The sequence below is a fragment of the Artemia sp. Qi Xiang Cuo genome, chromosome 4 (genome assembly GCF_049724085.1).
Source record: "Artemia sp. Qi Xiang Cuo chromosome 4, ASM4972408v1, whole genome shotgun sequence".
Classification (NCBI taxonomy): domain Eukaryota; kingdom Metazoa; phylum Arthropoda; class Branchiopoda; order Anostraca; family Artemiidae; genus Artemia; species Artemia sp. Qi Xiang Cuo.
The window spans coordinates 50,358,724-50,373,414 of record NC_142797.1 but is presented as its reverse complement, the minus strand read 5'-3'; the positions used below and the strand labels follow the sequence as shown (position 1 = coordinate 50,373,414).

General features: G+C 35.0%; 1 protein-coding gene across 5 annotated transcripts in view; it reads right to left on the bottom strand.

Annotated features, from left to right (window-relative positions):
* Positions 1 to 685: 685 nt before the first annotated feature.
* The window catches only part of REPTOR (repressed by TOR), a 95,685-nt gene continuing 81,679 nt past the window's right edge, over positions 686 to 14,691 (bottom strand). For all 5 annotated transcript variants that reach the window (XM_089088356.1, XM_089088353.1, XM_089088355.1 and 2 more), the window contains 4 exons: positions 13,774 to 13,950; positions 7,622 to 7,695; positions 5,339 to 5,476; positions 686 to 1,909 (listed from right to left, as the gene is read on the bottom strand). In XM_089088356.1, coding sequence (XP_088944482.1) covers positions 1,815 to 1,909; positions 5,339 to 5,476; positions 7,622 to 7,695; positions 13,774 to 13,950 — 484 coding nt within the window. In that variant the 3' untranslated portion in view covers positions 686 to 1,814. The remainder of the gene's footprint in view (positions 1,910 to 5,338; positions 5,477 to 7,621; positions 7,696 to 13,773; positions 13,951 to 14,691) is intronic.

Here is a 14,691-nt window from a genome sequence, read left to right as displayed (position 1 = left end):
TGATCAAACAGTTCGAGGTAACGAACTGTAAGTAGGGAGTAAAGAATACGGGTAAAGAATACGTAAAAAAGGGTAAAGAATACGGCACTGGGCGTTACAGTCCTTACCGGCGGTGCTGATCTCCGTTTCATGGCCTTTCAGCTAGAAAGCGCAATGATTAATGGGGGGCCAATCCCCCTAAGCTTTCGCAAACCCTTCCTTTTTACCTTCCCGATATTTCTTCAGGTACTCATTTAGAACTGGTTCCACTCTGGCTAAACTTACAGTTACGCCACTTACCCTCGTTCCAAACCAAATAACCAGCGACACCAGGAGTCGAAGCCCATTGCTCAAAGGACAAAGGATTTTAAGTCTAACGTCCTAACCACTCGGCTAACATACATTAAATAGATCATTCAATGCCAGCCTATGTTTTTACTTCTTTTTTACAATAAGATTTTAATATAAAGCCAAGAAAGTTATTTAAGTTCAACAGATTTTTTTTTTACACAAACGGCTCATGTATAACATATGGGGCAAAGACATGGAACGGTTCAGATCAAATCGGTCTACTGCATCTGCAAAAACGCAAATGACATAAAAAGAAACATGGATTTTAATTAAAAAAGAAGGAAATTTTATATTTGCTCTAAGAGAAAAGAAGAACATGTTGCAAGTAAAACTCATTTTTTCACATTTGATATAGTTTTTTTTTTTTTTATTTATTTACTTAACAAACGTGTTTTTCAACGACTCAGTTAATATACGTATATATAAATTCAATCGAAGTTGTCATAGCAATAAAAACGTGCGACAAAAATCAGATGAAATTTGACACAAAGCACGAGAGCCTTATTGCGCAATAGTACATCTCCATGAATAAAGAGTAAACGTCAACTTCTGGAACGGATATTTCTACAGGGTTCTTTTAATGCAAAAACTAAACTGCGAATGCAAAGTGTAGTATTGATTAATGCCTACTTTTTTTCATTAAAGCTTTAACGCATCCCTGTGCTATGTCTAAATTTTGATATTCCTCACGTATTCTGCTATTTTTTCAGCTTTAACAATTAATGACAAAACTTATTACTCTCACATCATATTCACGGAAAAATATTAAGAAATACCGATATCACTATATCAGCAAATTTTGATTAAACACGGCAAATTGTCACCTGCGTCACTGTATCAATAAAAACACCATGTTAATTTCATTAGCCATTAGGCCATATTATAATTATGGGTGCGTGTCGAATAGTAATCAGGTTAACTCTGGAATATCTTTACAGCCTAACCCCTTTCCACCACAAGATGTTACTTCCAGCAAACCCCTTTTCGGTTATTAAGCGTTGTAACTGGCAATCTTTCTGAGTTCCACTTTTGCAAAATTTGCAAAATTTTCCAAAATTTGCAATTTTTTTTCTGGAAGGGGGGAGGACTGAGACCAAGGTAAACTTCGTAACCAAAAACTTAGATGTCTGTTCAATAAAAACAACCTTCATAATGCATTTTTTTTAGCGTTAAGAGGCTTTCCCGAATTTTTCAGCTTGTGGGGGCACACATCCCAGGCTTACCTAGCCTCTGGTTTGTAAAGATAGCCTTTGTCCTATTTTATATTGTTTACTTCTATGGAAAGCGAAACCAGAAAAACATGGAGCTCATTCAACAGACTTAGAAAGCAAAAATTATGCGCCTTGACTAACTACAAAAATTGCAAAATCAATAAAAACAAATTGTCCAGAGTGTGCTCACACTTGAAAATACAAATAATAGGCAATTTCATAAAATAGAGAGAAACTGACAAAAAAGAGATGCTGACAAGATTTAACAAGTGCCTAGATGTCGTTGATAGCACCAGTTGGATCACCACTATAGACTCGATCTATCACCCGATTGACATAGTCGGCAGTGTGTCCAGCCACTTTGTGCTCTGAAAGAAAGATATTATCAGTTGACAAGACTCCTCCTCCTTCTCTATTTGTCCTTCCCCTCTTCCTCTCTCGTATATTTGGAATCGTACTCCTTCTAACACTTTTTGTTTGGCTTTCTGTCACCATGCCCTATGTAGGATTTATTTATAAGCTGCACAAGCTATGGCTTAGAGCCCTCAAAAAATTGTCCAAGCGAGCAATTTTATATACACTTAAATATTCTACAGCATTATTCACTAAGTGCTGCACGTCTGAAACGTCTCATACTCTTCACTCAATTTTCTTTGCACCAATAAAAATATATGTAGCGCACATTTTTAATCAGTATACCAAGAAATTCTATATTTAATACATTAACTAAGTTTTTTTTATTAGATGTATATTTGAACGATCTACACATTAAAAACTACTAGATTATTTTGTTTTGATTGCATTAAATTAACTATTAATGTATATATTTATGGCTGTTTTGTTCTTCTTTCACTTAGTTAATTTAACTAATATTAGAACTAAAGTAGGATATTGTTAATTTTCTCTATAAATGTTTTATTTATTACAAAAAACATCACTTCCTGGTAAGAAGTGGTAACATCACAGGAAATTATCATCAGTATCTACATAAGGTAATTGTTAACCATCATATTCAATTAGCATTTTCCGAATGTAGAAATAATTTTGAGATTGTTTCTTAGCATGATAGCTGAAAATTACTCTGAACAAAGATCTTTTTTTTAGCTGATGAGTAAAAAGGTAGAATAAAACATTAATAACTCAAGCTAAATTACGCATTCAATCTCGTGTCCACAGAGTAGGACAAACTAGATAGTTTGTTATTTGATCAGGTCAACAGTCACTTTGCTGTGGCAAAGGCAAGAAAGAAAATATTTTAGTTTAATATAATTCCTTGATCATTGAAACATGTTTCAAGGGTAAGATAGTAAAGCATCCAATCTGTTACATCCATTCCTGAATACGTCTGTACATTCTTTACTACGGGGCTTGCTTAAGGAATTTGATTCTTAGGCAAAACAGCTTATTTTGAAGTAGGTTTTTTGACGTTTCCTTTTAACGGAATAGGATCCTTCTAATGGATCGACAGATCCATCCAATATACAAAATATGGCAAGACAATTATGCATAGGTTTAATTTCACTTTTCTGAATTACTTCCTTCTGATTTGTTCGAAAAAGAACAGATCATTTATTGTTTATACAAAAATAAATCAATAAGTTGACTTTACCGAAGTTTTTGCTTAAAATATATACAATGTAGAAACTTAAGACAGATTTGAAATTTATAGCATAGGACCCCCAAAGATGTATTGATTGCATTTACTATACTTCTACTTGCAGCAGGACCAAGATTTTATTCACACACCTCGCATCTGAAACTCAGATGTTTTGTGGGATTTTGTTTAACCCCAAGCTCCCCAGACTCACGGTGGCTGAGCTTCCCGAATCACACCAGCTACCCCCATTCAAATACTGTTGCGCTTTTATTTCGCTTTAAATATTCCTAACATTTATACCATGACAACCCAATAACCCTTTATTGCGCAGAAAATTTTGCAGATTGAGCCTCAGAGCAATTTCAAACAGACCCTTCGTTTCATGATCATAGTAATGAAGCTCAGTTGGTGTTAAAAGATTCCTAAAAATATACAAAACTGTTGCATTTGGATTGAAGAATACACAACTCTCTAATGTCCAAAAATCATAGTTCAGTCGGGAGGTCACAGTAATTTCTTTAAAACAAAAAAGGCCATTTACTGGATGGTTTTAAGCTGGGTCAAGTTTGGCCCCAACCACATGGAGCGACAACCTCTTCCATTGACATTATTATTTTTTTGTATTAAAAAAAAAAGTTCGGTGACATTTGATCTCAAGGAATGACGACGAGACCTGGCCAGAAAGAACATGCAACATAACTCCAGCGACCTTTCTTGCTAGGGGTGATCAGAAATCATTAGTTTTTCCGTTAAACCACAATAACTATAAAACAATTGACATTAAGGCGATGCGATACCTCAAAAATCATTTTGCGAAATTCATTGTGGAATTCTCACAGGGGACTAGCTATCATCGAAAGCTGTCGAGAATTTGTGGGTTTACTGTGAAATTTGACTGATAAACGAGTGAGATCTTGCTTCCCTTCTGTTGGCGAGTTTCTCAATCAAAGCGGGTGGCACCACAAAGAACTCCCAAAGCGGTCAAATTACTCAAATGGCAATTTCTCTGAATTGATTTTTAGCGTTTTCCGAGCTGGTATACTAGAAAATTTATAGGGATTTTCCGTTGAACCACAAGAACTAAAAAACAATTGACCTTAAGGCGATACCTCGAAAATCATTTTGCGAAATTCAATGTCGGCTAAACGTCCCAAAGACGAAGGGTCCATTGTGGAATTATTAATATTCGGTCTTGGCAAGTTATGCCAAGACCGCTCAATCAATTTAAAACAGTTTGGCCATATAAACTAAAAAAAACTAATAATGGGCAAGATAGGAAGATTCTTTAAGGTACTGCATCGCCTTGAACCCAACACTATTTGTTTTATTGGTAAAGTATCTAGTAATTTACATACAAGAGTGATCAAATGTTGGTGGGGTCAGAATAGTTTTTTTTCTTCTTTTTTTTTAGCCATTCAATTATACGAAATTATTTTAAAACAAAAATAGCAAGAGTCAGTCCTAGAAATAAAACAAAAAAGGCAATATAAATAAACAGATCTTATTTGATGATTTTTTATGTCTGCATTTTAGATTTTGGAGGTAAAGTCGACCGAACACTACATGCATTAGCTTACCGGTTTTTCATAGCCCAATTGGCAGAAATTCCCCATGCATTTGTTTCCTTTTCATTTATTCTCAGTCAGGTCAACAACAACAACAAAAAGTTTCAAATTTCATTCGCGTAGGTTACGAAGAATTTTACTTGGATCAGAAAAGAAAAGAAGGTCTAGTTTAAAGCATAGACATTTCTTAAAGAAAAATCAATGAGCTAGAACCATGAAACATAATCATTTAAGGAATTCACTGGGAGAATATAATACAAACGTGTTGAAATGCGATAAATTTAACTTTTTTTTAGGCTTTACAGCAACTAGAGCCAATGGCTCAGGTATGGCATTTTTTGCTTCATCTTCAACGATTAAGTACACACAGGTGTATAAAAAAAAAGAACGGGTTAGTGGTGAAAACATTACCATTTAGAAAGGCAAACAAGAATATAATGTAACTATCTGTATACTTGGGAATGAACTTGCCAATTACTGCACTTGGCAGTTTTTTCGCCCTACTCAAGTTCTTTTGTTCCAGCACATTGAGCTCGAAATTTCGAAGACTCATAGCATACATAAACTTCACATTTATCAACGTTTTTCTGATTGGCTTTAATCTGGTTGGCTTTAAGTTAAAAGAAAATACTTACTAATTCCATGTTTGACAAGTGTGTCTATTCGCACTGTTGCTTCCCTAAAATCGGCTTCACTGCAGGTCCCTGTAATCATTGCTTCATGTTTGGCAAGTATCAGCTGCTTCACTTGTCCAATTATATTCATCATCTTCTCTAGAAGAAGAAGTTCGATATTCGTACGATATAACACCAAAAGAAAACTTGAACCTTAAAATCGAGAACTAAGAACAGGAAGAGATAGGAGTTGAACTTAATACTAAAAAAGCAAAGTTCATAGTATCCTTTATTCTTCTTCTTTTTGCTAAACAGAGCCGGCTTTTTTTTACCAATATATTTGTAGAGTCAACTATTTTTCTGTTTTCAATGCTCAGAAAAAAAGCGGCTAGATTATTCACACGAGAAACATAAAATTTTAGTAGAATAAGAGCGATTTCTGGAAATTTTCTGCAGAAATCATGAGCATGGCTAAGAAAAGCTGAACTAAAAAAAAACAAAAACAAAATATGGATCCAGGTAGGAAGAATAGGATATATAGGGTGGGTTTAGGACTCGTAATGAATTAGGAAGCTTCCAGGATATAAATAAGGAATCATGAATAAAGAGCTCACTAACCGAATAGTTAGTACGCTGAACTTGTAATTCTATGTCCTTAAGGGCTAGGGATTGAGTCCTGGTGTTGCTGTAATTTTTGGCTTGAGACAGGGATCAGTGGTGTGACTCTGTAAGCTCAGCCAGAGTCGACCTAGCTCTAAATGGACACCTGGAGAGATCTGGGGAAGATAAGCAGAAAGAGTGGGGGGAAGCAAGAGATGACGGGGCCCCAACCCCCAGTCCAATTCCTGGCTGAAGGGTCATGAAGCGGGGACCAGCACAATCGGGTTGGACTATAAAGTGTAGTGCCGCATCCTTTACCTTTTTAGCATCCAAGTCTTGCTTAGGTTCGTAAGTTATAGATAATAGAATTCTAGTCGCTCACTTTATGAGAAAAAGCGTAAGATATCTTAGTGGTCAATATTCCTGTAGAACTGACTGACGGAGACTTTAGAGACTCCGATGAATTTCACATGCAGTTACAGGAAAACATTTCCTAGTTACAACCAAAACGGTATATGTTCATAAAATGGCTCAAAGCTTAGCATAGTGCCCAGATAGTGGTAAGGCAGTCAACATTATTGATTGTGTTTTTGTAGATCAAAGATGGGCAGGATCGATACAGGATATTAGAGTATATAAGAGGGCTGAAATTAAGGTTAAAAGTAAAGATCAACATTAGTGAGTGCAGTTAATTTAAAGCTGAAATCTAGGAAGGGAACTCCCCCCAGGCAGTTATAACGTTGATAGACTCCAGGTTGAGAATTTAAGAAGAACTTACGACGAAAATATGAAACTGGTGAGTTTAGAATTAAACAATGTAGAAGTTAGGTGGAATAATTTTAGGAAAATATTGTGACAAATAGACGAAAATGTCTTACGGAGGGAATTTAGAAACGCAGCTAGGAGTATTGGCAAAAACACTTAACGCTTTTTAGAAAAGAGAAGTGGTTTGTGCAAGAAGTTTCTTACAAGAAAAGAGGAAAGTACGGGAAGTAAAGAAGACATTTAAATGTGGACAAAGGCGATATAAAATGGAGGCCTGGGATAAAACTGTCGAGGTCCTACAAGATGTAGCTAGATGGCATAATAGTACAATATTTTACTGGCATGCTAAGAAGCTGAGAGGAAGTTGTCAGTCTGAATTTGTCCCAGTTAAATATTGGAAAGGGGCCTCCATTACGGACAAAGGAAGTGTCAAAGAGAGATGAACAGAATATTTTGAGAATGTGTTAAACCGTGATAAAGTTGAAAGATGAAAAGAAAGGAAGATTTTCGACATTCTGGAAGTGAAGGGAGATTCATTTTACTAGGAAGAGATAAAGACAGTGCTAAAAGAATTGAACAATAACAAGCCTCCAGGTGCTGATAGCATGGTTAATGAGTTTTGAAATACGAGAGTTTCGAAATTATTAAACATCAAGAGTCTGATTTTTGAAAAAGGGACCCTGTGATTTTAGGATATCTTTAAATAAACCTCTGTGTAGGAGCCAGATAATAAATTATTTCCACAAATCAGGTTAAGCTAATTCTAAAAAATTATCAATTAAATTTTTGAATTTGCCGAATTCTTAAAAAACCCATCGGGCTCATACAACTGTGAAATACTATTGACAAGACATATCTTTGAGACATTTGGTAGTCCCACCAGAATTCCAATACCGACTCTATTTAACAAATGACAGAAACCACAAGTTTAATACTTACTGTGCTCTTCTTGAAGTCCATATAGCTTAAGTTTGTTTGCTTCGTGCTGAGCCTTCTTTTTCAGACGGCACACTCTGAAAATATTAGTTCTCCATCAGAAACATTAAGAGCAAAGGATAAACTTTTGCAGTAATTGTTAGGCCATTGTTACACTTAATTACTATAGGTGTTTTGCACGTCTAATACTAGACTATTGCACAGTTATATATATGTTTTACGTAATGAGCTATTACACAGTTAGTAAGTCAGACAGCCACGTAAATATTCCACTGCGTTAATTCAGCTAAAGTGGTTAAGCGAGAAACTTGAAATTTTTGCAGAAAAATCTTGAAACCACGAAAATGGTTGTACATTATGTAAAGCCATAAAAAAACAATAAACTGGACTTAGAATCCCGTCATACAAGCGCAGAACGTCCCAGATGCCGATTCTAAATGAGCTATTACACAAACCTGTAAATGTTTTACGTAAGTGTTAGTTGACAGAAAGTAAAGAGCCTTCACAGGGTCACCATATTTAATTCAACAGTTACAGGAACAAAATTATGAATCCAAATGAGACTATTAATCTCAGAATCAGTAATTACACATACAAAACAAACAAATATTTTCAGTGCAGCAGTAAAATTAATTCTTAAAAGAGTCTCAATGTATAGGCCAATTTCTCACAATCATACATAAATGACTACGACTTCGTATCGAAGGGGCGGTCGTAGAAACCGGAGGAGCCTTATTCGACTACAAATTCCTAAGTTGTATAGATACCATGTCAAAGATTGAAAAGTGGATGAAGGTCAATCCCCTAACGTTGAGTTACAAGAAATTCCACTTGCTATTTTGTCCAAATTATTATCGACAAATTATTATCCGTGTTTAAAGGAACTTAGTGTTGGTTCTCAGCGTATTGAGCGTGTACCGTTTGTGAAATATCCTCTAAGTGTTTCAAAGTATGTACAGTAAGGATTCTTAGAAAGTTATCATATTTCTTTTCCAGTCAATATACTTAGATTAATGTGTTTTTTATATTGTCCACTCATGTGTATTTTATTGTTATTCAGTATGGTCATCTACTTTTTAGACAAATCTGAAGTCATCAGGGGCTGCTCAAAATTCAGCGGTTCCTGTTCTTATAAGTTGTGATAGTTATTAAAGACAGTTATAAAAACTTCGTATTTTACCGATTTTACTAATACTGCTACTACTACTAACAACTCACTGCAGTACCAAGCCAATTGAGGGCAACACATCAACGCATGCTCCTCCTTCATCCCAATCTATTCAAAGCCTCACCCTTTAAACCCTCCCAAGAGATTCCTATTTCCCTTAAATCTTTCCTTGCAAGATCCTCCCACCTCATTTGGGGAGGACATGCTTTTTCTTTGGCCCTAGACGGTTGGCCGCGAGGACAATCATTATTAATCTGTCATGCTTCATTCACAGAAAGTGTCTTCACTCTTTCTCACATTATAGCCCTAGAAAGCGGGATTTAACCACATTTTTCGTACAGCTTACTGTTTGAAATACGGTCAGTCAGTTGGGTACCTAAAACAATCCATAGGTAATTTCGGAGAAAAAAGAATATTGTAAATCTTCCTCCGCTTTTCGGAGCACCCACGCTTCAGAGCCATACTTAACTACTGTCATCACTGTAGCTTCCATTATTCTAGTCTTGGTTCGAATACTTACCTTCCTATTCTTCCAAGCTTTTTTGAACTGTGAAAAAACAGCCAGGGCCTTGTCTATTCTACTTTTAATATCTTCACTGCACCCACCCTCTTTACGAATAATACTACCATCGTAAGTGTCCTACTGTCCACTTGATCGATCTTCTCGTTACCCAACATCCCCTCTTCAGCTTCATTTATTTCTAGTCTTAACGACTTAGTGTTCTTTAGATTAATTTTTAAACCTTTTCTTGCACCATGATCTCTCAAAGCGTCTAAAAATTCATTCATTTTGCTAAAGTTTTCATATAGAGTGCTTAAATCATCAGCATAATCTATGTCTAGAAGATTTTTACTTGCCCATTTGATTCCGTGTTCTCCCATTGCCTTTCCTACCTTAACTGGAGTAGTGTTATTCTCGTACATAGCACTAATCACTTTAATGTATTTATCTGGTATACCACACATGAATAGGACCTTAGCTAAAGCTCTTCTATCAGCTGAATCAAACACTTGTTCATAATCAATAAAACCGAGGACTAAAGGGGTTTGATAACTCAGGCACTTCTCAATTATCAATCTAAGAGTGAAAATTTGGTCGACGCATCCACTACCCTTCCTAAAACCACACTGTTCTTCTCTTAAAACTTTATCTACAGCATCTCTAAGTCTAAGATATATCATCATATTTGGTAATTTGCTTCCTGCAGAAACCAAGCTAATGCATCTATAATTACCAAACTCACTCTTATCACCTTTCTTATGGAGGGGTTCAATTAGAGTTTTCCTAAGATCGCTAGGTACTTCCCCTTTTTCAAAAATCATATTCAAAATCTTCAGTAATTTATCTCTATCCTCACAATCACCTTATTTAAAAAACTCATTTACCATATTATCAGCACCTGAGGCTTTATTATTTTTTAATCCTTTTAGTACTGTTTATAAGTATTCTTCACAAAATGATTTTACCTGCTTCAGGTCTATTTAAATTTTATAAGGCTCTTTTTCAGTCCAGTGACCAGCATGATTATATGACAAAGAATTCGTTATTAATTAGAAAACCGCTTGCATTCTCGATTCGCCACGTTCTCCCTTCTATACTGTCCCTTCTTTTGATATTACTCAAGAGAGATGAGACAAATTTTCATACGTCGCTTAAGAGCCATTGTCTAGGCTTTTGTGATTTTTTTTTTTTTTTTTTTTTTTTTTTTTTTTTTACTAGGGATAAAGTATAGAATAGTATCGCTGTTTTGAACAGGGTCTTAAGCGGCGATTTTTTTTCTCTTGTTTTTTCTTTCTTTTAATAGAGAATCTATTATTAAGTGTTTGTAACTGTAGTTTGGAGAAGGCCATATAAGCCAAAAGGCTTATTGGTGAATGTTTTTTAGTATTATATATATATTTTTTCTCTCTCTCTTTCTTTCTAGTGCCATTTCTATGGGTCAAAAGTGACTGGAGGGGAACCAGCCCCCCTTCCATGTTTTATTTTACTACTTGGACCCCTTAACTCCACATGAAATTGGATTAGAACCTTTGAGATAGCCATTTTGTTCGGAACTGTCGGAAAGTCCAAGAAACACGCCTCCAGGGATGACATGACCTCCCCATCCCTTGGGGTAAAGGCCGAAACTTATGAAAATTGTCAGTTTTTCACATATAAGTTTTTATAGCGGAAAATGGAGGTTGGGTGCGGCATATTGATTTTGGGCGTCCGATTGTCTCATATCATTCCCTGGGCTAAGAGAAAGAAATATTTATTTTATCATAGGCAAGCAGTTCATTATCAAACCAATATAGACTTCTTAAAACAAATTAATTTTTTAATGTAATTCGACCCTTAAAAAAACTTGATGCAACTTTAATACTTAGGCCTCTTTTAGCTACAAATAGAAATTCACACGTGTAATTTTTCTTGGGGCGGGGGGGGGTTAAGCCTACAATATTATTCAAGGGAATAAACCTTAAGGGGGAAGATGTTTCCCCCTACAGATGGCGATAATTTTGATTGTGGATCAAATATTAATAAAAAACGATCTACACCACTAAACCTTTCTATCAATTAAGTTCTCACTTCAAAAAAAAAAAAAAAAAAAAAAAAAAAAAAAAAAAAAAAAAAAAAAAAAAAAAAAAAAAATTATGAGCAGATATCAAACAATATTTCAAACAAGAATATTTCAGAATTCAAACATGACACCTACACAGAAGGAACCAATCATTTCAAGATAAGCCTAGTTAATAACAAACAAAATCTACTTCACAATCACTTATCTCTGTTTATACTTGACCAGAACTTAGTCATCAAACTTGCAAAATCCAATGAATAATTTAAAGAATTTGTCTAACTTTAATAGTGACATTCTTTACGAGGTTTGCCACAGAAAAAAACATCTTTATTACTACACAGAACACTAACAAAATACTACAGCTGAGGAAAAGTATTAGTCCCCTTCTCGTTTTTGTGAAACCAAATAGCAGTCTTTTAGTAGGCTACTTTATGTACAAATATTTCTCATAAAATATTTCTGCTCAATTTTAACAATTGACCGAAATAACACTCTTTGATTCAGTTGGAGATCGGTATCCCAAGTGATGATTTGGGTACAAAACAGCCCGCTCAGTCTACGCTAGCTAATGTTTGCTCCGGTCCATCCAATTCTATCTTGGCATTTGTTTGCCTTAATTTGAAAAAAAAAAAAAAAAAAAAAAAACTGATAAAAGTAATGAGCGAAACTGAAACTTAAACCGAGCAAAACTTACTGGTTTTCAGCATAATTAATATATATTAAATAAAATAAACGTAAATAAAGTAAGTGCTGATAATTCCCTATATCCGTAGGTTTATGCAAAACCAGCAATTTACTCAAGACACTAAACCCAAAAAAAAAAAAAAAGACTCAATATACTCTTTTTTAATGTCGTTTTAGCGTTCAAAAAGTCATAAAGTTGTGGGTAGAGAAATTAAATAGTAATACATAGGGCTGTCAACAGTCTTTCCTTAGTTATGATATCGATAAATTTCATTCTGCAATTTAAATTTCATTACAAAATTAAGCAAAAAGAGAAACTATTATTTTTTTCTACAAATCATTATAAACGAAAAAACATTGCAATATTGGTGTTTTATCAGATGGTTATCTCTCTTCTCATTAAGCCAATACAACTTTTTTTTTCCGTTTCCGGGCCTATAGCCACTCCCTTACTTTAGAATTTCCTCCGTCAAGATGTCATGAGGGCTTTTCTTCATAAGGATTTATCCCCATGATGAACTGTCCATATTAACAGTTTTGGTCTGGTTGTTATTATTGCAATTTGAACCTTAAATTAGTAACCAGCGAGCCTACAAAGCCCTTAAATATCAGCTTCGGAGGGTATTTACCAGCCCTTTAAAATGTCCATGCTAAATTTTTTTTTCAGGAGGATTTCTTCTTTTGAATGTTAGTCCCGTATTTATGATCATTCTATATTTCACTTATTGATTCGTTTATCACTTATTGAAACTATTAACAAGACTACTTTTCACTCCGCGCATGCACTGAAAATTATTTCGGAAGGCACTCAACATTCAGGGGGGGGGGAAGGATTCGAGAAAGACACACAAAAAAATAGGTGAATCACCTAAAAAATATATGAGACTATAGAAAAATCATAACAATTAAAAAAAAAATTTCGGGGTAACCAAAAAGCCCCCCCCCCTTTTTAGCGGTGGCTATTCCTTTACGACGAATTTCATTATGCGGTAAGCTTCACCTGCGGACAAATTTTCCTAAAACGAGCTTTTCTATGACACAATCTCAAAGAACACACAATCTTAGTAAGATTACATTCGATATGACTATTCATTTTAGTTTTAAAACCCACTGGTCTTAAATCTCTGGTTTTTTATCCACTCGCTTTAATTGTACCCTTAAGCCTTGTAAATTTTTTTTGTTTTACTTCATATTATATTCTTGTTAGGTTATATAATCCTTCAGGTTTTTATACAGTCGTCACACTAATCCATTTCACACTGGCTTGGCTCACAATCAGTTCCATTGTTAATTCCAGTTCTGTTGGATTGCACCTGATTCCTTAAAAACTTTTATTCATATTCCTATGGGTTGCTTCGTTCATTTTGACAAAAAAAAAAAAAAAAAAAAAAAAAAAAAAAAAAAAAAAAAACTAAAACAACACTCAAATAAAGTGAGCAAATTACGGCAAAAAAAGGTCAAAGGGGGCTTAGGTGAAAGTATCAGTGACCTACACTAGAGTTTATTTTGGAGAGGCCCAAAAGTCTCGGGTAGGAAGAGATTCCAAAAAATAAAACAAACAAATCCTGTAAAAGTTTAAATAATAGATTTCGGGGGGGGGGGGGCGACATTCCACAAGGCACCTCCCTGCCTCCAATCATGTATTGAACCAGAAATTAATGACGATGAATATTATGAACTGATCACTACGATGCACGTAATGCAAAACAATTTATATAATGTAGATTCTGTGCAATACTAACCTAGATGCCAGTTTATTCTTCTCTTTCCTAGTATCAGATCGGGCAGCGGCAGGTAGTTCAGATACAGGTATCATTTCAGTGATAAGTCTATTCAGTTTATCAAGCTCTTTGCCAATGGAAGCGAGTTTACGAGGTGACGGCGTTAGGTCATTGCCATCCCCACGTCTGGCTTTTCCGCTAAAAATACGAAGATTCCATAAATGGTTATCTAACACATCGACATAGAAAAGGGGGTCATGACAAAAAGCAATTAGAGGCCACTGGTGAAGGGATTTTCTTCCCAGAATTTATATTTCGTAATCGGATCTATATACATAGTAACTATAGCCGAATGATTTGATATCATGTACAAACTGTCAAATATTCAGACAAAATTAGCAATAAAAGCTTATTCTAGTCAGAATATAGAACCTCTCCAAACATAGAAATTGGAACATTAAAACATAAAAATAACCTGAACAGCATTTAAGATTCAACAAAGCGAACGAGCATAAAATGCAAAACTAGAAACCCCAATAAGTTGTCCACAAATATTTCTTAAACGAAGAAATTTTCAAGTTACTTTCCTGTATTTTCATGCCTTAAGTTTAATTAATCTTTGCCTTGTATAAATGCTTCCCTTTGCCTTCAAGCGCGTTGAGGAATAATTTGATGCTTAGTGTAAACAAAAATGTAACAAAAAATGTAAAAATGTAAACAAAAAAGTGCGTTCCTCCTTATCGACGATCCCGTGCCGGCATCCTGGCTCCGTGGTTATAAATCAAATCCACAAGAGTTGATACATATAATCCACTAAAAATTCATTTATCAGCTGATCCTTTTTTGAAGCTCCAACCTCTATCAGACCCAATCCTCCTATGGCTTGAAAGCAGGGAAGAATTCTTAGCACCATAAGCCGTTTTTTTATCCAGCTCGATC